Genomic DNA, 24,850 nt, shown 5'->3' on the forward strand with positions numbered 1-24,850 from the left:
AGAGTTCTGAGTAGAATTTAATCTTCAATGAAGGCACATGTCACATGAGTCCTGATTGTTTATTATTACTATGTCATCTTTTGGAAGGTAAGAAACTATAAGCAGTTTTCTTTGCAATGTTTTGCAGATCACGATGAGTGTACCACTACAAACATGTGTTTAAATGGGATGTGCATAAATGAGGATGGGAGTTTTAAATGCATCTGCAAACCAGGATTTATTCTGGCTCCAAATGGGCGTTACTGTACTGGTATGTAGAATGGAGGGGCAATGCAGTAAGACAGTCTTGATTGAAAATGGCTTTTCCTGTCCATTAATTCATGCAAGAATGGTAATCTTGTCACATGGATTTAATATCATACTCTAATACCTTACTAACTTATTACAGTAGACTTCTTAGGATAACTAGAATAGAAATAGGTCTTTAACTTGCAGAAAGAAATAACTGAGGTATTTAATAGTATTGTGAAAGCTACAACAGATGACAAATTAGCTTTTCAAAAGTCTTTGAGCACGGTAGGTGCAGCGAAGTGTGCAAGCCCTTCATGAAATAGTGAAGCATTACAAACTTTTTAAACTGAGATTGTTGAAAACTCATATTAAACATTTTAAGAAGATAGTCTGATTTACCATCAGTTTAAGTAAACTAATGGAAGATACCTGTTGCTGCCAGTAGAAGTATGCTGGAGCTTGAGTCATTTCTAGTAAGTGCAAAATTGTCTAAACTGTTACTTTTCTGATTTGAAGTTGAGCTATTTCTAATGATTGTGATTTTCTTGATGTACATGCTTCTGGACTGTTGACTTAGATAGGAATTGATGACCACTGAAAAGTTCTTTGAAATGAATATTTACCATCATATGGATATTCTGTGATTAGTACTTCCTTAACCACACTTTGAAGCAAAGTTATAGTATCATGGGGTGGACAAAGAGGAAATTTATCGTTAATTTTGCTCCATGTAGAAACTGAAGTTCCTCTAATGCTACATTTTTTTCTGGTTTGGGGAAGTTTGATTATTTAGTGTAATTCCAATACCAGAGTTTTATTAGGAACTCTCAAGGACATGTTGATGATTCATCTGCTATCATAAAGACTTTTAGTAATGTTTTATAAATATTAATTGTAATCTTGCTTACAAGCAGCAAATAAATTGATGAATTGTGTTGCTTCCTGATAGATATTGATGAATGTCAGACATCAGGAATTTGCATGAATGGTCATTGCATAAATACTGAAGGATCCTTTCGGTGTGAGTGTCCATCTGGCTTGGCTGTTGGGGTTGATGGACGTGTGTGTGTAGGTAAGTGAGATTTTGTTTTCCTTAAAAAGCAAGCGGAATTATCAGGTTTTCAATTTAAAGAAATGCATCAAATGACATCCTTCTAGATAATGTTGACATCTTACCAAAGAGGATCTGTTATAGGATAATCTGGAGTATTCTTCTTCCATTCTGCTATGTGTTTGTGTTCACGTATGTACACTATATATAGATGTGTATTCATGTTTATATTCAGTCGTGCATGATCCACTCCAAATCACTCAAACAAGTACATAACTCAGTTGTGACACTGATATTTTTGCACACCCCTTTCAATCTCTTTCTCTAATCTGAAAACATTTTATTTATCCTGTAGCATAATGTTGAAAAGAAAAAGCTGTAGCAGGAGAAATAGTAACAAATAGATAGATTTGTTTCTTTGAATTTGAAAATCATTATTAGTATTATTAGAAAATCTTGCACTATGCTCTCCCATAAACCTAGTGTTAAAAGACAAGAAGCTTAAAATCCTCTGTGGAATTGGAGTGGCTCCAATTCTTGTTTACGTGTTATTCCTATAAATTATGGTATTAACTCTTCCTGGCATCTTCTTGGTTTTGAGCCATATCTTTTCTAGTCTGCTGATGAATAATCTTTTTGTCATATAATCTGAACTGCAGCCTCTTATCTCCTCAAATGTTACTGGTTCACAGTTAAGAGATTTCACCCAACTCCACCAGAAACTCTAGTGTAGCTTCAGGGAGTTGCCTGGAGAATAATAGAGCATTTTCAATCTGATGAAGAATAAAAAAGGGTGAAGGACAAGAGATATTAAGTCACTTGTTTCGTACTGGTCACTGATGAAGAATAGGGAGAGGAATATACCTTTTTTTAGAAATTTCTGAGAGTGATGGGACCACATACACTAGGGATTTCAATACTACAAAGTTCCTTAAACCCCTTCAACCCACAGCAGATACCATTTTCCCTTCTTCCACGTAACAGAACATCAGTTTTGTATGCTGTAAGTTTCTTCTCTCCCAGCTTACGAATGTTTCTGTCATCCAGCACATTGGTGACCCAAGGCTCAGTTAGTGGCTAGGTGTGGCATTAAGCTTCACCAGGTAAATGTGCCTGTGATGAGGACTCTTAGAGTGAAAAGATGAGGCCAACTTGTAGATGTTTGACAGGTTCATGAAGCAGTAAAGACAGAGAGGAAAGCATCGGCTTTGCTCTGTAATAGTCACATATATTAATCAGTGCTATGACTGTTGTTGATTCTACCTATGTCTTATCTGCATGTGTCCAGATAAAGAAAACACAGACTTCATCACAGTGTTTGGAGGTTACCTTGCACATAAAGGGATGTGAGATACTACATCCTTGTGTTGCTATTATCAAGTCATTTAAAATAAAATTTAAAGTTGTGCAGCAATTCATAGCTCTTTAAAATACAATCTAGTGCAATCATTCCTATCAACTGCCTGTGCAAGCTGGCCCCTTCTGTTAAGACTTCAGTTTAAAAAGTGCACAATAAAAGCTCAGTATGGCTTAAAAAATAGGCTAATAGAAAGCTAAAACACTTACTTCCTTAGCCTTTTAGTTGGAACCCAAATATTTGATGTTCTAAATAAGTGAGATTTTTTTTTTTTTTAGTAAGCAAAACTGCTTACACACTGAAGAATGAACTGACAAAAGCAAGGTTTGTTCTGTCCTATGCAGTAGCCAAGTTCAATAAACATTTGGAGAAAAGAGATTAAAAGATAAAACAATGAGGAAAGGCTTGGTACACTATTTTTAATATAGGAGTTTCGCTGTTTAGTAGCACAGCAGCAAAACCAGATTTGAGTACAAACTGTTCAGTACCTTTTTTGTGGTCCAAGTTGGCCTCATCTTTAGCCCTGTCAGTGATACAGCTGCAAAGAATCAATGCAGTGCTCAATTTTCTGTCCTTTCATTTACCTAATGCTACCACAGTTCTAGCAGCTACATGCTTCACATGTTGGCCATCAGCTGTGAACACTATTTTTTGTTTGAAAATGTTCAGCTCTACGTGTCACATAGCTTTAAGGCTTACTACAAATGCTTAAGTTTTCAACAGGAAATATCCTTAATATGGCAAAAATTGGTAGGCAGAATGATCATTTATTTAGAAAATCAGTTTTAAAAGGTGATGTAATTATTCCAGGCATAAAGTAACATAGGAAATTTCAAATATTGTGTAACAAAAATGTCCTCATACATGACCTTTAGAATAGAATTTGCAAGCCAATTTGCTGTTCAGAATTTTATGTGTGTGTATACATATATGTAATTATATATACATATACATGCCGCGTTAACTACAGGAATTCTCTGTCTGGCTATTCTGTCCCATGCATTACATGAGCTAAATAATCCTTTTCAGACATTCTGGCTGCTAGAAGAGTGTTTGTCTGAAAGTCAGTAAGTTACACAGGCCTTCCTTTTAACAGTACTCTCATAAGTATGCTAGGCAGTTAGCAAAACTATAAAATCCAAGAGCCTACAGTCTGATTCTCTCACTCTTACCTTGAGCTATATTTTCCTTTTGAATCATGATCTTGATTCTGGTGAGACTATTCATAGAATAAATTCCTTTTTTATTTAGTACTAATAAGTGTGGCAGAGTCAATCACAAAATCACAAGCTGGGGAAAAAATACAACAATGGGGAACAAATGCTTGGAAAAGGAACAGTTGGCTAAATACTCAGAGCTAAACTTCTATCTGCAGGCATATCAGGTTTGGCTATACTACTAACTGCAGCTCTATGCTTGTTTACCTCCGCTGGCTCTGTGTGTGTGTTTGTGCATCACCTCAGAACTGATGCTGAGTTACGACTGTAGCTTTGAGTAAAGTTTTTTGTTCTCTGCTGAGACACTTTCAATTATAATTCAGGTTGCAGGTCACATGTCTGCCAAAAGCGATAGGCATCCAGGACAAACTAGCTAGGTTTTATTTTACCCTGGTTATTTTGCAGAACCATACCTCAAAGTCCCTGTTATACCATTATTTGACCTGCTATTTAAGAGTTTAGAAACACCAGCAGAGTTTCTCATAAACAGCTACACAGTTACAGCAGAACCGATGCTGAACTCTGATGCTGGGCATAAAGTAAGTTCTGTAGTGTTCTAAAATTAGTAGAACTTTCCAATCTTTTCTCCCCCTGCAGTTTTCCTTGGTGCTGTTTGCTTCTCTAGAATAGCTTATCCTTTCTCCCTCAGATACATAGCTATGGGGAAGTCTTCCCTTCCACGACAGGGCAGTTATTGAAGGCCCTTTATTCATGCCAGACTGTGGCAGAGTGGCATCTGGACTTGTTAGATGTCAAGGGAAAGGATGTGATGCAACTAATTATTTTGCAGACTACATGAGCAGACATTTCTTGTGGAAGAATTCTTGTCAAGCGTAATAATCTTTTCCTGCTGTGAAGTGCAAGCAAATTGTACTGGCTTCACCTAGACTCTTGGCAAGGAATAGGCTCTGAAATCTGGGCCATATTTAACTGTGCTCCAGAACTGTCTGTTCCATGGGGTACCAAAAGCAACAGAAAACATTTATGTCCAGTTTTATAGAAGCCAGCTTACAACACTCAAAGAGTAGGCAGATCACATAAGGAATTGCAAGTTCTTATTCCAGTTGGCACAGGATATTCAACATCAACTGTAAGATTTTTTTCATGCAACTTTTCTTTGCTATTTTAGGGTCGTCTGTTAAATAGGTAACTGTCTGGATCCCCTCAGACCCTGCTTACTTTCTGAATGCACCCAGGCTCATGTGCCTGTATGTATGATAACTTCACTAGAAGATTGACAAGGAGCATAAATAAAAGCCATGTTCTGGTCTCGTCCATAAGGATGCATGAAACAGAGAGTATTTCCACAGCTCAGATGAGCATTAGTAGAAGTATAGGAGTTAAAACTAAAGGCTATTTACTCCATCTGTATCTTGCACATCTCAACCACATGTTTAGGTGGACTGTCCACTCACATGCTTGTTAGAAGATCTCCAAAATCATCCTATAAGCAAATATGCAGAAGGGATCTAACCCTGGAATGACCAAAAATCCCAAAACAGTAACAAAAACTAAAACAGGAGTAAATAGTTTTGTGAATTGGCCTTGATGCCATCAGGATTGCTGTGGCAGAGCAGAGCAGATGTAGCCAATGTGACTGTTTTGTTGAACATTTTTTTATTTTTTTAACTCGCATTGAGATAGTATACATAAGTTTCATTCTCAGCCTGAGGAAATAAATTATTTCTTTGTTTGTGCTTTCTTAGATACTCATATGCGTAGCACATGCTATGGAGGTATCAAAAAAGGAGCATGTGTCCGTCCTTTCCCTGGTGCTGTAACAAAGTCTGAATGTTGCTGTGCCAGTCCTGACTATGGTTTTGGAGAGCCATGTCACCCCTGCCCTGCTAAAAACTCAGGTAAAATTTTGTGTTTCCTTGCATACTAAAGTGAACATAGAGATGTTAAAAAATCTTGTTCAGATCAGGTTGTTCGTTTATTCCATGCCTTAAAGAGAAGTGAATAGAGTACTTAATGGAATTGTACACTTGTTCTGGAAATAGTTTCTCCTTTAAAGAAAAAGTGTCTGGTATTTTATGGTGAGTCCTTGTGGTTTTATGCATTGTAACATTTGACATGAACCTAGTTCCAGAATTGGCCAGACTGTGACAAAATTCAAGATGAAGGATCTGAGTATACTGTGGATAATGTTGGGTCCCTAAATTAAGTGTTGACTATACCAAGTAATACTTTCAAAGAGAATAAGCAGAGTTCTCTGATGAATCTGTAGATTTCCTAGTCAAATCAGTCCAGTTTAACAGAGCAACTCATGTTAATCTTAGAAATCTGTTTTTCATTTTATAAGAATCAGTTCTCCAAATAAACCTGGGGATCAAAAAAAAAAAAAATCTCTTGAATATAGAACTGAGATGGTGTATCTTAGAAAGTATTTCCATTCAGTATCATTTGCTGAGATAGAAGTGAAGTACAACTGGCATTATGGTTGAAAGTAGTAACTTGAGATAGTACTGTCAAGACTGTGATGAAATTGCTTGACTTTTTAATTCTTGCTAGCAGATTTTGATTTTGTCTATATATGAAAGTTCAGGGTAGAATCTTACTTGACATATTTTATTATCTATAAATAGTTATTTCATGTGAACAGTACCATTTTATTAGTTACATTGTAGAAAAATTATTTTGAAAAAAGATCAGGTGGATTTGGTTTAGGATTAACAAGGATGAAACACTGGAAATAACATTTTCGTTTTTCTCCAACAACTTGCTTCAATTGAGTAGCTGAATTCCATGGCCTGTGTAGCAGTGGAATTGGTATTACTGTGGATGGACGAGGTATGTTGCACATTTTATTTAATGCGTATGATTGTATGAGTCATGGTTCAAAAACATATATACAGAGATTTATGTTTTTCATTAATTTACTGAGTTTTTTGCCTCAATATTAGTATGTTGATTTCAGTATTTTCATTGTCAAAGTAGAAAACACCAGAATTAATTCTCTATAGTGTTGGATTTTGCAGAGAGAGGGATTTTATGAATAATAGCTGAGCCAGGTCTGAAGTAGGAGTGATGGATGCTGCAGCTGCTAAGTAGAGCGAGTTGAAGAAGAAATGGTGGAATGTAGTATTATGATATTTTGCGAGATAGTTCCATGACGAGTTAATAAAGTTGCAGCCAAATTAGAGCAGATACTGTACATTTGGTATTTCCAGTCATCTAATTTGTATAGCTTTTATCCTTGTCAGCATTAAAGCTCCTGCTCCATTCAGCTGGAACAAAATGAGGCCCTCTGATTGTTATACTTAGTAACAGCCTACATAATTTTTAAAAATAGTACTATAATAAAATAAACTCAGTTTCTGTTTAATACTGTGAGTGTATATGTATAGCTTTTCCTTCTCTATGAGCTCATTTCTTAACATGTTGCCAAACTTACAAGTAATTTGTAATCCATAGAGTTTGTAAATTCTCTCAGTTTTCTTTTCAGTGAATTATACAAGGTCCATTCGAAGGACATCTAAGTTTCATGGAGAAATAATAGCAGTGCACCATAATGTTGTTTTACCAACAGCATCCTACCACGAGAATTTCCATGTATTCTGGCAGGGATTTTGTATGTTATTTTGGATACATGGAAAACATACAGTTAGTCACTAAAAACATAAAACCAATTGGGGTCTCTACCAACTGCATGATAAAGACTATAATCTCTTGGGGGTTCCTGTCTCAAATAAAGTCCCTCATTCTTCAGAGCTCTAGACAAAACCCTAGTACTGTCTGTACATCTTGTGCAGCGACCTTGCAGACATTTTCCTTGCTGCTACTCCTATCACTGCTTATACTAAGGGACTTTGTTTGCTAATTCTGATTCCTAAGGAAGAGGAACACTGATCTGACATTCAAACCCCAATAAAAATTCTACTGTGTTCCTAATGTATTCTCCTTATCAAGAGTGAGAGTCAATACATTTTATCGGTGAAATTCTTGTCACACAGATTTTATTTGATTTTTAGCTGATGCAGAGCTTGTTAATTAGACTGCAGTCAATTACCACATCACTACTCCTCTCATTCAGTTTATGATTAACAAGTGAAAAACCTTTATGTCTCCAAGTAACAGAATTCTCGACATAGGTGAGGACAGAGATTTTGTGGTCTGGTTCAATATAAAAAGTGACAGGAAGGGCTGGACCTTCTGAAATCATTCATTTGATAAGGAGAGATAGAGTCATGAAATAGTGTGGATTGTTTCAAGATACGAACAAGTTTAGTAAACTACAGAAAACATATTGCTCAAAAGAAAGTATAAGGCTGAAATATTATGCCAGTTCATATTTTCTTATGAAATTTTCAGGTATCTCGTGGCTTTGAGTTTAACCCAGGGATAGCATGATTTTTCTGAATACCTATCTGAGTATATGTAAATCATGATCTAAACTGCACTATGATTAAAGAGGAAATGTCCTATATAACAAGTTGAGCAGTACTAGTATAAAAGAAGCTTTTTATGAAGTCAGACCTAGGCCTGCACCCTCACTGTTTTTTCCAGGATTTGGAAAGGGAACTGTTTAAAGTAATGAGTTTACCATGTGGGAAGAAATAATATTGAAAAAACCTCTTTTCCTCAGAGACAAAAAAAAAATTAAAACTAGCCTGTTCCTGTTCTTACAGTAAATATGAATATTTTGGAACTTTCCAACTTCAGCAGAAATTCTATATGGGACTGTAAATTCAGGGAATATATCTCATTCATCATGCTATTCTGTTGATCTGTGAAAAATTTTGAATTTCCAACAAGTGCTATGATTTCTTTGACTGTTGTGGTATTGACCTATGCATTAGTTCTGTATTAGGGAAAGTATTTGTGTTTCCTAATAATTTATAACTTCTTACCTAGATCTTTAAACCACAGGCACTGAGTGTACAGGCTAGATATTTTGAATCAAGGTATTCTTACAAACACATGGTTCTCTGTTGATTTATGTTGGAAAGGATATCTGGAGGTCATCCACCCTAACCTTTTGCTCAGAGCACGGATATCTTCAAAGTTGAATCAGGTTTCTCAAGGCCTTACTCAGTGCAGTTTGGAAAATCTCCAAGGATGGAGTTCCCATAGCATCTCTGGGCAGCTTGCTCTAGTGCTTAACCACTCTTATGGGGAATAATTGTTTTACTGGTGTTCAGTGTAAAATTTCCCCTGTTGCATTGTAACTTGTAACTGTTGCCTATTGCCCTGTCATCGTGTACATCAAAGAAGAGTCTGGCTCCAGCTTCTCTGCAGCTATCTATTAAGATCAGAGGACTGCTATTAGACGTCTCTCTCATCTTCCCTTCTGCTGGCTAAACAAGTCTAGTTCCCTCAACCTTTTCTCATATGTCAGGCACTCATCCTGCTAGAGGACTTCAATCATCCTGACATCTGCTGGAAAAGACACACAGCAAGCTGTATGTAGTCCAGGAGACTCTTCAAAAGCACTGAGGATCATTTCTTATACCATGTGATAGACAACCTGACCAGAAGATAAGTGCTACTGGACCTGTTGCTTACCACACAGATGAACTTATTAATGAGGTCAAGACTGGTGGCAGGCTGGACTGCAATGATCACGTCCTGGTGGAACTCATGATTGTGAGCGATGTGGGCCAGGTAAAGAGTGAAGACAGGACTCTGAATGTTAGGAGAGCAAACTTTCAATTGTTTAAGGAATTAGTGAATGGGACTCCTGGGAAACTGCCTTCAGGGATAAAGTAACAGAAGAGAGCTGGCACCTCTTTAAGGTCATTTTCCAAGGATCGCAGGGGCTGTCTCTTCCCACGTGTAAGAAATCAGGCAAGGAAGTCAGGAGACCACCAAGGCTGAGTAAGGACCTCCTGGTCAAATTAAAGTGTTCAGACGGAAACGCAAAGGCAATGGAACCAGGGACATGTATCCTGGGAAGAAAACAGGGATGCTGCACAGATGTTTAAGGATGGGATCAGGAAAGCCAGGGTAAAGCTGGAGTTGAGTTTGGTAAGAAATGTGAAGAATATGACAGGCTTCTACAGGTACATGAGGCAACAAAGGAAGATTACAATGAAATGTGCACAGACACAAACAAACACCATAAATAACACAGGAGAAATAGTGACAACCAACATGGAGAAGGCTGAGATACTAACAATTTTTTGCCAGAGTTTTCACTGGTAATCGTTCTTCTCATCTCTCTCAAGTCTCTGGGCATCAAGGATGGACGGAGAAAGTCCCTCCCATCATAGGAGAAGATCAAGCTCAACACCACCTGATGAATCTGAACATACACAAGTTCATGGGACATGACAAATTGCATCCCAGGGTCCTGAGGGAACTGGCAGATTAGTTGCTAAGCCACTCTATCCTGTATAATATTTGAAGAATGGCAGTCAGGTGAAGTCCACAGTGAGTGCAGAAAAGGGAATATCTCACCCATTTTTTTAAAAAAGGGTAAAAGGAAGGACATCAGGGAGATCAAGGAAAGAGTGAGATCAGTAAGATCAAGGAGCAGATCCTCCTGGAAGTTATGTCACAACATGAAGGACAAAGGTGATTTATGACAGCAAACGTGGCTTCACCACAGGCAAACTGTGCCTGATTAGTCTGGTGGCCTTCTACAATGGAGTTACTGAAGCAGTGGACAAGGGTAGAGCTATTAATATCATCTACCCTGACTTCTGTAAGGCCTTTGATACCATCCCCCCCAACATTATTTTCTCTCCACTAAATTAGAGATAGATGGGTTTGATGGATGGACTGTTATACAGGTAACGAATTGGCTGGATGATCATGTGAAAAGAGTTACAGCCAAGGACTAAATGTCCCTCAGCAATCTATACTGAGACCAATACTGTTTAATGTCTTCGTAAATGACAAAGATAGTGGGATTGAGAGCACCCTCAGCAAGTTTGCATATGACACCAAGCTGACTGGCATGATTGATTTTGCTAGAGTCAAGAGATACCATCCAGAGGGTCCTTGACAGTCTTGAGCAGAGGGCCCATGTGAACCTCATGAAGTGGCCCAAACCTAGGCACAGTATTCCAGGTTTGGCCTCACCAGTGTCAAATAGATGGAAATAATCACTTATTTTAGCCTTCTGGCAGCACCCTTGCTGTATCCTTGGTTTGAATGACAGCCCCAACATCCAGTAAGTCAGATATTATCCACATCTATCACATGATCAGGTTTTTCATATCTTTCAGTATCTGGTTATCTTCTGTGTTGTGTTAATACAGATATTAATGAGTGTGCATTGGATCCTGATATTTGCTCTAATGGAATTTGTGAAAACTTACGTGGCAGCTATCGTTGTAACTGTAACAGTGGCTATGAGCCTAATCCTTCTGGAAGAAATTGTGTGGGTAAGTTGCCCAATTTTTTTATTTCTTTTGAATAATTCATCACTATATTGATGCTAATTTGGCCTCATTTAGTTTGCAAGGCATCTGCTTCATAAAGCTACAATAAAAATGCAAAAATTCTCTAACATAACTGCTTTTCTCAGTTACTGCATAACTAATTTTCTTACAAGTGTATTTTTCTGTTGGGGTGGGGGCTACTACTGTTTGGGAAGTGTAAGCAGGACATATCACTGCAGATTAGAAATTAATTTTCTCAAAAGCATGTATCAGTTTTCATTATATTTTAATGTCATACATTTGTAAAGACCACATAAAATGCGTTTCTTTCAAGGCTGGATGATAATTTATCAAGAGCTGAAGGTCACAGTTTTGCATGATGACATGTAACAGATTGCTATCATTGTCATAATGAGTGATAACTGGTGATATATGTACACAATTTCTTCACTATGCAATAGTTTGTTATGTCCCTAAGTTACACAAATATGGCAAAATGTATTGCTCCACACTTAGTTGTCTAATTTCTGAAAGTTTCAGCTCGTGAGATGCAACAACCCACTCTTAGGATTTCACAAATCATGTCTGAACAGTGAGCTCAAGTGCAACAGCTCTTCTATTAATCTTCAGAATTTCAGGTCACCAGTATACATGAATGATTCACTTTAGAAATTTCTATTTGTCTTTGTAGTTTGAGTTTATACCAGGCTGTCATTACAGTATCTAGATTTCTGCAAGTTTTTAAGTATATGCAGCAGAAGATACGTATGTTATACATTTCACTCTCTGTGTTAGTTTATTTTATAATTCATGGTCATACATGAAACTCAGTTGTTTTTTTTTTTTTCTTTTAAGAATTCTTACACTCAAAAAGAATGTATTATGCCACAGGTACATTGTACAGTAATACTGCTTATAGTCCTCTTATAGTCCTGTAATTCTAAACAGAAAACTGAAGTTTGTTTATATTAAAAGCTAATGAAAATCTATCTGAAGCCATTAGAAAGTCTTAAGTATCATCCTGCCATCTGATGTGTTTATTTTGGATAATTATTTCTCCCTACACTTGAAAGTTGATACTGACCTATCACTGGTATTTGTGGTCAACAAAACACCACCATTTTTGGTAGGTAAAACCTATGCTATATAAGTGTGGTATTATTTCAATACCAAACATTCCTACCTAGTGATGCAAAGCAAACACGAAGTAATATAAGTGTTTCTTTTCATCTGCTTGACATAAGGAATTTTGCAGCTAGCTACTGTCCTATATGACCTTTTGGCAGGAAAGACACTGCTGCCAAAAACTATTGGTGTTGGTTTTTTTTTTTAATACTTCTACATAATATTCATTTTCCAAATGGATTTTATGGCAAGGGACTGTATTTATCTAGTTACACTTGGGATTATGTAAGTGCTAGTATAGGTACATGTCTCTTTAATTATTTAAATAAACATACAGCATACTGACTGTGAAGATGCATTTATTTTTAGCTAGTAGAACTTTTGTACAAAAAAAAAAAAAAAAAAACCAAAACACACCACACACAAATAAAGAGTTGAAATCCTTTTATTAATGATAAAGATTATGAGTTGCCAGGAAATAAAAATGGTCATCAGACAGAATACAGACAGTATTTTTTGTCAGTTTTAAGCACTTTAAGAGAATGAACTATATCGTCCTCTGTTTTTGCAGTGCATATCACAATAGGTTACAGTCCAAATCTGAAGTTATTCCGTGAGACCCTAAGGAAATAATATGTTCATAATACTGCTAGTTGAGTTAAGGGATCATATGACAGCAAGCTCAAAATTAAAGTCTGTTGCCATTGAAAATGTCAAATTCCAAATCCATCCTCCTTTACTTGGTAAAAATCAGATGAAGCTAGATTAAGGATAAGTTAGTTTAGAAGAGTTTCTTTACAGCTGCCAAACTTAAATATCAGATTCATCATCTGTGGAAATTTAGACTTTATTGTCTGAATCCTAAAGGACTTCATAAGCATAGCTCGCAAAATCTAATGTGTTTGAGAAACCAAAAGCTTCCAGATTGTAATTATATTGCAATCTTGGTTTTCTTTTTTATTTTTGAACATAAACTCTCTAAAAAATCTAGTTAATTTAAGATTTCAGTTGCAAGGTTAAGTTTGAGAGATCAAGTACTCAAAATATAGGAGGCACCCTGAAACAGAAGACAGTGCCAGGTTTATCGTGGCTTATCCTGTGAGTATTCGTTTATAAACTTAAGTATTTGTGCCATGTGATGGACACTAAAGGAAAGTAGCTTAAAATGTAATTTTTTTCCTATTAAAAAAGAAACAGTAGGTCAATGAGGAAGATTGATTGCTTTTTATTAGCGTTATTTGCACTTAGCGTAAGAGGAGTTCAGGGAGTGATGTTAATTTATGTGGCTTTCCTATGCAGCATGTTTGATAACCTGGTCTTAATCATAGGGTTTTTTTTACTACAATATACCTCTGGAGGGGAGATACATACGTGTACACTTGAGGTGTCTGCCACACATTCACTGTACAATTTTGATTTTGACACTTATATTGACTTCATGGATAACAAAATCGGTGTTTGCCTATAAAACAGGGCTAGAATGGTAATCTAATGCCTTTATTTGGTTGTTTTAAAAAAATGACGGTTTCAAAGCAAATAGACTTTCATGAAGTTGTCATGGTGACATAGTCATACAACTGACAGATATCCCAAGGACTTTCTAGGAAAACGTAATTATAATTTTAAGACTAACCATGAACTATTTTTAGAGACTGCTAATGAAAAAATTTGAAGGCAGACTAGATTTTTTGATAAAGAGAATCTGAAAAGAATTGTCGTTTTTCATTACTCAGTCACTGTTGTAGAAAACTGCATATCCAGCAACATTATTGCTCCAGGAAGCAACATGGGCTACTTGTGGAGGCGAAGACATCTCTTGGCATTTGCATTCATTCATATGTCCTACTTCATCTTTTTGCAGACATTGATGAATGTTCAGTGAACGGGCTGCTGTGTGATAACGGTCTCTGTCGAAACACCCTTGGAAGCTACACCTGCATTTGTCCAAAGGGTTATGTGTTCAGCACTGAGACAGACACATGTGAAGGTGAAAAATCTGCAAGTTGTGTGAATTTTGTTGCTTATTAACTAATATTAAAGCTAAATGATCACAAGAGATTCAGAGTGGTGACAAATATCAGAGGAAAAGACAGAACTAAGATATTGTGTAAATCCTCTTAAATTTCTCTGCAGTAATTTTTAATGTTGGGTCCTGCCATTGAATTTCTTTCAAAGTAATCAGTTCGTTTTTATATGAAAATGTTTGCATTTCCTTAGATAAAACACTTTTAAGCTGGAATAAACATGAATATATGCTTGCCTCTGGTCATGTAGCAGGGACACCTAGTCTGTCATTTAGGTAAATATATCTATTTTGATCACAGAGTCTCTGCTTTATTTTCTCCATTCAACCTCTGGCAATAGTTAATTATAGATCAAATTCTGGTATTTGCGATGATTTATGTGATGCTTGAATTCCAGGATCTGGATATTACTGCCTGGTGGTACTAAAATTGTCCTTTGTTTTTACAGTATAATCAAAATTGCTTTCTTATATTACTAATGAACACAGATGTTAGAGCAATGAAAATATTACATAGCTGAAACCAATGAGAAGTTTTAATTATAAAAAAATTAAGGTTGTATGAAAACGTCAAAATAGAAGCGTTAGCTTTTGCCTCCATTTTTAATTAAAATTTAGTGTAGTAGAATTTCACTGGTCTTTGCTTTATGTTCTATTTGGTTCCATGATCTGTAAATTTCAATATTTGCTATCATTAGAAAGTTTTTATAGTAAATATTCTTGCATTTGAGTGAGCGATGGGGAAGCTCTAGTTCTTTGCTATGGAATGCCTATTATGTGAACAAATGTTTTCATCCAGATTTGTCTGAAGCAGTGGAAGACATTATTTTCGTCAGCTGCTTGTTATTACTGATCAGACAGAAGTTGCTGCCACACAGCTAAACAAACACATAGCAAGGAAAGTGGGAGCACTCTGTAAACCATTCTTGCTGTTTAAGATCAGTCAGGTTAACTGAAACTGTCTCCTCGGCAGCACATGCTGGATGGGTTGTCTTTGCACCGAAGCAGGTGAGGAGCACTCCTGTACTCTTTGCCAATTTTCAGCAGAGGAGAGGAATCAAACAACATGGGGAGGAGGCAATTGTGGTTTGAATGTCTCCAACTGTTTGGGAAGTTAACATGTGTTTGCATTCAAAATGTCTCACGAAATGTTTTAAATTCTGGCAGTATCAACTCATTCACCTCTTCACCCTTACTGTTCAAAAGAAATTATGTTCCTTTGTATTTAAGTAAATGTGTGTTTCAGAGGTCACTTTCAAAAGTTAAAATTTCTTCTCTCCCTGTATGTTACAAATCAGTAGCACTTGTTCAGATTAGGGTTTTTCTTACATCATATGCTCACGGATTTATAGTGCTCTCTCTGGGAAGTTGTCTCAGTGCCTAGTATCTATACACAGTGCACAGGTAAAATTTATTATTCAGGGTCTGTCTATATGCTAAGTTTCCATGCACTCAAAGATTTCTAGCTGTGAAAAAGGCTTGCAGGGTGTCCCAGTTTGCACGTGTCTTAAGGATTCTTCTAGACAGAAAAAAAAAAACAGAATAGGAGTTCATTACTAGGGTGACAAAGCCATCAACTTCAAAGCATAAAACTGACCAAATGGTAGATGAATGAGATGCCAGAATTCAAACAACCTAGCCAAAATTATTGAAATAAAATTTATATAGCCTTTCAAATATAAAATGTAACTTTGTTTTAATTATAAGGATAAGAGTAATATTAATTTAAAGGCTTGAAATTAGGATTTGACAACAACAAAAATTTGATTTCATGGTCTCATTGAGCCACCACAGCCTTGGGAAAAAAAGTGATCTTTCCTGTCTTCTGGACATTTTTATCATCAATGCAGTGTTTTCTCTTGTGCTAGAAGAAATTTGGGGATCATGATATAATGAACCAAATCTGGGAGTCCCTTATCTTGTTTTATTTGTGAGGAGGTTGTAAGTGGAGAAGAGAATGAGGGGCAGTTGTCCTGGAATGGAAATGAATTTAATTGTTCATTTAAATTAATAGTTCATTGAGAAGAGGGTGATTTCTTTAGATAGTGTTGCCAGCTGATATTGACTGCAAACTATAGTATTAAAAAAAAAAAAAAAGTTACAGTTAAGATAAAATAGGATTCACAGGAAAGTATATGAAGAAAAGATACTAGCAGAAATCCAAATGGCAGGCATGTTCCCTCTTAATTGCACCTTAGTGCATTTTTCTAAGTAATGTGACTACTTTTAGGTTTTGTCTGAGGGAATCAGATGCATTCCCCAAATTACCAATTTATGAATGAATTTTAAAAATATTAATAAAGAACCAGTATGATTTATTCAAACTAACATATTAGAGTGTCTGACAGTCATCCAGTACTACAGGAACTGAGATATTTCACAACTCAAGCCAGCCGGAGCATGAGGTAGAAAATGCACACACACCTTATTTAAGCTAGTTGTTACGTGAATTAAAATCTATTTTCTTGTGAAAGAATAGTTACTGAGGTGATCATTCAGGCTTGCTAAGTAAGGCTGCTTGGGTTTCTGTTTGGTGGGTTTGGTGAGATTGTAATTAATGCATTTACCGTTGTTTTCTTTTTTTAACATTTCTTTTTAGATATACATAAAAGAACATGCTTCTGTACATATTTGCAATATTTGTACTGTGACTCCTGCAAAGACTAATGAAGGAATATTATTTGATATTCCAAAAGATCCTAAAAAAAGAATAGATCTGTCCCTGTCTTATCTCCCTTTCATGGTGGTATCAGGCTTAGCTTGTGATTGAAAAGGGGGTGTTTGTTGATGAGAAACTCAATATGACCCAGCGATGTGCACTCACATCCCAGAGAGCCAGCTGTATCCCAGGCTGCATCAAAAGAAGTGTGACCAGCAGGTTGAGAGAGGTGATGCTGCTCCTCTACTCTGCTCTCATAAGACCCCACCTGGAGTATTTCATCCAGCTCTGGAGCCGCCAACATAAGAAGGACATGAACATGTTGAGGCGAGTCCAAAGGAGGACTCTGAGGATGATCTGAGGAGGGTTGGATCACCTCTCATGTGAATACAAGCAAAGAGAGTTGGCGTTGTTCAGCCTGGAGAAGAGAAGGCTCCAGGGAGACCTTACAGCAGCTTGCCAGTACCTACAGGGGACCTACAAGGGCATGTAGAGATAGGACAAGGAGTATCACAGTATCACAGTATGTTTGGGATTCGAAGGGACCTCAAAAGATCATCAAGTCCAATCCCCCTGCTGGAGCAGGAAGGCCTAGGTGAGGTTGCACAGGGACATGTCCAGGCGGGTTTTGAATGTCTCCAGAGTAGGAGACTTCACAGCCTCCCTTGGCAGCCTGTTCCAGTGCTCTGTCACCCTCACTGAGAAGAAGTTCTTTCTCAAATTTAAGTGGAACCTCTTGTGTTCCAGCTTGATTCCATTAACCCTTGTCCTATCATTGTTTGCCACAGAGAAGAGCCTGGCTCCATCCTCGTGGCACTCACCCTTTACGTATTCATAAATATTAATAAGGTCACCCCTCAGTCTCCTCCAAACTAAAGAGACCCAGCTCTCTCAGCCTTTCTTCATAAGGGAGGTGCTCCACTCCCTTAATCATCTTTGTTGCCCTATGCTGGACCCTCTCCAGCAGTTCCCTGTCCTTCTTGAACTGAGGGGCCCAGAACTGGACACAATATTCCAGATGGGGTCTCACCAGGGCGGAGTAGAGGGGAAGGAGGACCTCTTTCGATCTACTAACCACCCCCCTTGTAATACACCCGAGGATGCCATTGGCCTTCCTGACCACAAGGGCACAGTGCTGGCTCATGGTCATCCTGATGTCCACCAGGACCCCCAGGTCCCTTTCCCCTACATTGCTCTCTAATATGTAATTTCCCAACCTATACTGGAACCTGGGGTTGTTCCTGCCCAAATGCAGCACTCTACACTTTCCCTTGCTAAATTTCATCAGGTTATTTCCCGCCCAACTCTCCAAACTGTCCAGGTCCCTCTGGATGGCAGCACAGCCTTCTGGCTTGTCAACTACTCCTCCCAGCTTCGTGTCATCAGCAAACATGCTGATAGTACACTCAATTCCGTTGTCCAAATCGTTAACGAATATATTGAATAATATTGGCCCCAGTACTGACCCCTGAGGCACTCCACTAGATACTGGGCTCCGCACCATTGACCACCACTCTCTGGATTCTCTCCTTAAGCCAGTTTGCAACCCACCTCACTATTCTATTGTCTAGAGCACACCCCCTCAATTTAGTTGTGAGGATGCCATGGGAGACTGCGTCAAAGGCTTTGCTGAAGTCAAGGTAGACCACGTCCACCGCTCTGCCATCATCCATCCACCTTGTTACATTCTCATAGAAGGCTATGAGGTTGGTCAAGCATGACTTACCCTTGATAAAACCATGCTGACTGCCCCTAATGACCCTCTTATTCTTGATATGCCTTGAGATGGCACCAAGGATAAGCTGTTCCATTACTTTCCCAGGGACAGAGGTGAGGCTTTAAACTGAAAGAGAGTAGATTGAGATTAGATAGAAGGAAGAAATTCTTCACCGTGAAGGCATTGAGGCACTAGAAAAAGTTGCTCAAAAAAGTTGTGGATGCCCCATCCCTGGAAGTGTTCAAGGCTAGGTTGGATGGGGTTTTGGGCAACTTGGTCTAGTAGAAGGTGTCCCCTGTCCACGGCAGTTATCATTAAGGTCCTTTCCAACCCAAACCATTCTATAATTCTATGACATAGCCAGCTTCATAGAATAAATCTGGCTGTGCTTCTCTTGGCTGTATTTCATATTTCTGTATGTCTGCTGAACTTTGAACAATGAGCTTGTGATTGGACACGAATGCCACAGTAGTATTTGAAATAATCAAGCTTTTTGTTAATGGAAGAAAAAAAATGCTGTTTTCTCATTTAGAAAAAAACAAGAACAAAAGACAACTGATAACTGAAACTTCAGATTTGTAAGAGTATTTTGTTTCTGAGCATAGTTTATTGTTATCACCCTAAAACTTTTTGTTGTCTGTACAGCAGAAAATTGAAGGATTTTAAATTCCTTTCAATATTATTCTCAACATTAACTTGTATACATAGGTCAAGAAGGAACTGTCATCTTGAATCTCATATTTAGATGATAATTAAATTTATCAGGAGGGGTTTGGCATAGAACTGTGTATTACTTTTTTCTAATGTTGAGTGGGTTGGCAGCAGAGAAATAAATTTATCTCTTTCTGTCCAAATTCTGCTTTCAAAGAAATGCTGCGTAATTCGATTTGGAGTTAGAAGTTCACTAGCTGTAAAAAACTTGTGTAGCTAGAAGCGTTGTGTTATGCTTTGAAAATGCTCCGATGCTTATTACTCACACATATATTTTTAATTAATATGACTGTCATTAGTAACTGTGAAGAAACAAGAAAACTCTTCACTCTTCCCATTTATAGTTCAATTGAAATATTTTTCAATTTCTTGTGGGGAGTGGGGGCATTGTTCAAGGCTCCAGAGGCTGTGAAAGCTGATATTTTTACAACAAATTCTGTGGTTTAAATCGTGTTTCCAGTGACATAACTAGTTAAACATAAACCAGATGTGCTTTGAAGTTCATTTCCAGGAATGTACAGTGGACTGTTTCAATTTTTGTTTCTCTGACATTTACAACCTACACTTACTTAAGAAATTGTTTCAAAAAAAACCCTGATTAATATTTTCAAACACATTGGCTTCCATTTTAAAATATAAAACAGTATTAAAATTGATTTCTTTCTCATTCTTGTTAAAATTTCCTCATAAGGTACATGGAAACAATTTTTTGTGTTTGTTTAAATTGTGCATATGATACTTTTTTGACTGTTTCAGCAGAACACTAATGCTGAAATGCATTCATCTTTTATATTTTTTTTTTTCCTGAATAGTAGTTTTGGAAAAAAGCCAATGCAATATTACAAACTTGTTTATGCCCAAAATAATTTGATTTGGCTTTTGTTTCTTTTGTTTGTTTGTTTCTTTTTTCCTAGCATAGCGCTGAATCCTGTCAAAAGCAAAAAGTAGCAAACTGTTTTTTTCAGGGTCGGAGGCCTAGAGCATAGTCACATGATTGATTTATAAATGACCAGAAGTTAATGTCTCCAGATATGGATACCCCATCCTCAGTGAAAGCTGCTCTCCCTCTTTCTGCTCCATAGAGAGAAATGGGATGAGTATGCCTTGACATGTGCCAGAGTAAAGGGAAATGTGGAGGAGTCTGATTATGTGACACATCTTCCCTCACCCACAGTCTTGTCGACCAGCTTCTGCTGTTCTCATTTCAGAAGACAAAAGTGACTATTTGTCTGTGAGATCAGTGATGGGCTGTCACTGGTGCTTGAGAACAGTGGAAACTGAGATTGGGAGAAGAAGGAGGAGGAAGGAAATGTCCCCTGTGGACAGCAGCAACCAGGCAGATTGAGCAAGCTGTTTTGCCAAATAACATTTGATGCAAATTTGAGTGAAAATTTAGACTAGATCATCTGACTTTGGCTTGAAATGGGCAGGCAGTTCTCGCAGTGTAGAAAGTGGTCAGCTCTTCCCTGTTTTTGCTCTCTCATACATACAGTTTGAGTTTTTTTCTCCCCTTTCACTGTCTTTGGACAGAGAATGGATAACATGGCCCATGATGTCAAGAGAGCTGCTTCAGTCATCATGAGGTGTTGATCTCTAGATGCTTTAGCCCCTCCGTCTCCACTTACCCACTTATCTTTGGTTGTAGTTTTGGGGACACTGACTTCCAAGTATGGCCCTCAACTAGTTTTTGATAGGTTTGGGTTTCTTGTTAACTCTGAAAACCTGGAATACAAGGTGTGTTTTCCTAGAAGAAAATAAATTTTAAACCTAGCTTGCTAAGTAACAGGGAGAACTAAAGATAAGAATTACAAGATGATATTGCCTCTATAAATTGTATTTTAAGTTTAATGCATTTTTTTAATATTCTGAATATGGTATCTCCTTATTACAGTGTCTTGTCCTGCACATTGGTTGTGTATGTGCGAACATATGTGGGGTTGGGCTGGCAGCTGTTAAAACTGTGAGACGCTTTACATGAAAATCTGTTGTTTTCAGCTATAAATAGCTGCAGCAATCTTCAAGCACTTTGCCTGTAATCTTTTTCATTGGGTGTCTGAGACAGACTAGATTTTAATTTTGCCTTTAGAAAGTTCAGACAAAGCTTTTTGTTCATTTCCAATAAAATGTTAATTTGTATATTTAGAAACATGCAAACCTTGTGACCTTTTTCTTTAAAAAGCTGATGGTCATCTCTGCTCTTGCAGCTTGAAATTTCTTGAGTAGCATTTGTGTCAGGATAGTGCTGCTTTACTCTGAAAATGTGTTCAGGTGTGGCCAAGTTGGAAGCCTGATTTTGCTCAGGCACAGATTATGCCTGGTCCCTCATGGGAACTTCTCTGAAGTTGCATCTTAGCTAAAAGCAGGGTAGAGCACTTGCAGCTGACTGGACAGGGAATCATATCTGCATAAAAGCAAAGACATAAATGCAGATACTGATAAAAGATCATTCTGACCCACAGCAGAGCAAGTATACAATATTACTTTCCAAAGATACTTTTTCAGTCTCCAACAGCTGTGGTTCAGGGACCTCTGACACCAGAAGCAGGATCTTTGCCTTATGCAGACTTTAGTGAATTTACCTTCCACGAACTTTTCCAGACCAACACTGGCTAGTGCAGACTTTCAGCATCACAGGGCAAGGGTTCCCAGTTTCTGTTGTGTAAGGAACCAATTTATTTTAACTAGATCCTGCGTTAATTTATAATCAATTTGATTCACATTGTTTTAGTTTATAGATATGACATAATTCCTCAAGCACTACTAGCAAATATAAGCAAGCACTAATCAGTTTTATTTCTGGCCTGCCAAAGGAACTGCCAAGTTGGGTTAGAATGTATGGCTTGAATCAGGACCCAAATCAAAAAGTTAAATTTGTTGAGTTGAGGAAGAAATGGTGGATATGCATCTGCAAATGTTCTTTGAACAAATTTGCCAGTATTGTTTTAATCTTAAAATCGATTTCACTTTAAAATAAAATAATCAGCAAATAGTACTGTTTTCAGAGGTCCTATTCTTGCATGTGAACAGGCTTAAACAACTCACAAGGGTAATAAATAGAAGGAGTTAGGGGCTAGACGGAAGTACCATTTACAGTGTTGCAGCTTTGACTCCTACTTCTTGAATGCTTTCCAGAACTAGAGAATCACAGCCAGCTTTGTGATATTTTGCTTCTGACAGGGTTTTATGAATTCTCCCAAAGCCTACATGGAGTCATGAACGACAGAAACAATAAGGCTTTTATTAGTGCACTGCATGTTGTGGATGGGAAGGCATTGCATTCTACGAAAAAATCATTTTATTTTCTTACAGGACAGTTATAATTGATGCTGGAAAACTTTATAGTCCAAGTTGTTGGAAATTTCTATCTTTGTAAAAAAGAACCATTTAATTAACACTTTCACAATATGCTCTCCTATACATATGCACATACATGCTACCTGCCTTCCCCTATATCTTTTTAACGTTATGCTGAGAGGAGCAGGGGGGGTAAATATAGCAGGCAGTCTTGGTGAGTAATGGTCCACAGTGGCATTTATACTGTGTAATATTTTCCAGAAGCAGATTGTAGTTCTAACAGTGTCTTTTGTTTCTGGATTATAGATATAAATGAATGTGAAAGCAGCCCATGTGTCAATGGTGCTTGTAGGAACAATCTTGGATCTTTCAACTGTGAATGTTCACCTGGCAGCAAGTTGGACTCTACAGGACTGATATGTATTGGTGAGTGTTTCCTTATGTTATTTTCCCTTTTCTTAATAACTTAGAAAACATTGATCATATTGATTAATAAAGCCAGAAAACAATGCATTTAGATAATTTCCCCATGACAACAGACAATATGTCTGGTTCTGTAGGTAAGACTAAAGAATCACATACTCATTTAATTGCTTCCATGGAAGCAGGAGAAAACTGAGAGAAACATAATTCATGAGGATGTCCAAACTATGGCGAAAGTGGTGAAATGCACATATCAATTGGTGGGAAAGAGTGGGGTGTCTTAATAGGAATTATCTTGTCCTTTGGAAGAATGAGATTCTGAGTAAAGCTGAAGATGATTAGTCTGGTAGTTGAAAAACTCCAAAGCAGAAATGGTCACTCAGTTCTTTGGCCACTTTTAAACCTGAGACAAGAAAGCAAGCAAATCTGGAGGAACATGAACTCAAATAATGATAGGAAAGCACATCTCATCAGTTCAGAACATCCTTCATGAATTGTGAAGACTGACTTCCCTAGCTATAAGGAAACATTAACGGCTTTTTCATTATAGCACAATTTCTTACTTTACCTCTTTTGCAGGAAGCTGGTAAAGGTAAGAGAGATCTGAGTTTTTCCAGATCACTGCCTCTGGAGCAAACACGAGTATTGTCTTGGTTTTACATGTATACATACACAAAATATATATTTACATAAAGAAATAATATTAGCACCTTCTGAGGATTCTGTTGCATTGAAAAAAAAAGCGAAGCACTGTGCAGATTTTACTAGAACTAGCAGCAACAGTTGTCTGCAAGATGTTGTTGGTATTATCTTTGGAAACCATTTGTTAATGTTTTTTTTCTTGCCTTTCCAATAAAACTCAAACGATTGGAGACGTGTACTTCTCAGGTGATCACAAGCTGCCATTGTTTCATCTCATTTGTGTAATGTAATTGAAGTCATTGTAGGATATGTGGGACAGAATGGATTTGAGTGTCGTAACTGCATGGTGCTAATTTTAAATGTTCCTTTTATTTTAAGATGGATTTGTCTGGTGTCCTTGGTTCAACTTTCTTGCCTTGCCAAGGTTTTCTTAGATAGGAAATTGAATGCAAAGACGCAAGTTCCCATTTAACAATTGAGCCCATATATGCCCCAATATGTTTTTGAAGTGAATGTTACTTTTGTGCTTAGGTCTTCTCTTAGATTTCCTTGTAGCATCACTAGCCAGTAAAATTTTGTATTGACTTTGTTCTTTTTTTTTTTGCATTGTGCTAATTTCTTGGTATTTCTTGGCCACACTAACTTATGGGTTTTGTACTGCTTGTTTTTATTCTTCTTGTATTTCCATATCCAAAGGCACTACAAGTTCACTAGGGGCCTAATTGTAACAATGTTCTTGATTTACTTTGCAAATTATTTCCATTGGAATGTTTCCCATGCGATGTTCCATTTGGCCTGAATATTAATGATAAGTAACATAAAATGTAAAGAAAAAAAAATACCTGAACAATCAGATTAAAAGTGAAGAATAGGAGCCACATATATACTGGAAGCTTAATCAATTTTTTTTTTTTTTTTTCTGTTGACCAAATCATCTCAGGAAGAGTTTTCTGTACCACAGGGGAGAATATGTTAAGAAAGAAGGATCAGAAGTATAGCTAATGCCAGGCATACAGATTTATACTGATAGAGCCCAGTTGTATGATTTTTTATCTTGGCAAAATTTCCT

General features: G+C 37.3%; 1 protein-coding gene across 3 annotated transcripts in view; it reads left to right on the forward strand.

Moving 5' to 3' along the window:
* The window catches only part of FBN2 (fibrillin 2), a 161,252-nt gene that overhangs the window by 62,319 nt on the left and 74,083 nt on the right, over positions 1-24,850 (forward strand). For all 3 annotated transcript variants that reach the window (XM_065860700.2, XM_071802823.1, XM_071802824.1), the window contains 7 exons: positions 128-250; positions 1,181-1,303; positions 5,563-5,715; positions 6,596-6,649; positions 11,065-11,190; positions 14,174-14,299; positions 23,023-23,142. In XM_065860700.2, the coding sequence (XP_065716772.1) occupies positions 128-250; positions 1,181-1,303; positions 5,563-5,715; positions 6,596-6,649; positions 11,065-11,190; positions 14,174-14,299; positions 23,023-23,142 (825 nt within the window). The remainder of the gene's footprint in view (positions 1-127; positions 251-1,180; positions 1,304-5,562; positions 5,716-6,595; positions 6,650-11,064; positions 11,191-14,173; positions 14,300-23,022; positions 23,143-24,850) is intronic.

The sequence above is a fragment of the Patagioenas fasciata genome, chromosome Z, assembly GCF_037038585.1.
Source record: "Patagioenas fasciata isolate bPatFas1 chromosome Z, bPatFas1.hap1, whole genome shotgun sequence".
In the NCBI taxonomy this organism is placed as follows: Eukaryota; Metazoa; Chordata; class Aves; order Columbiformes; family Columbidae; genus Patagioenas; species Patagioenas fasciata.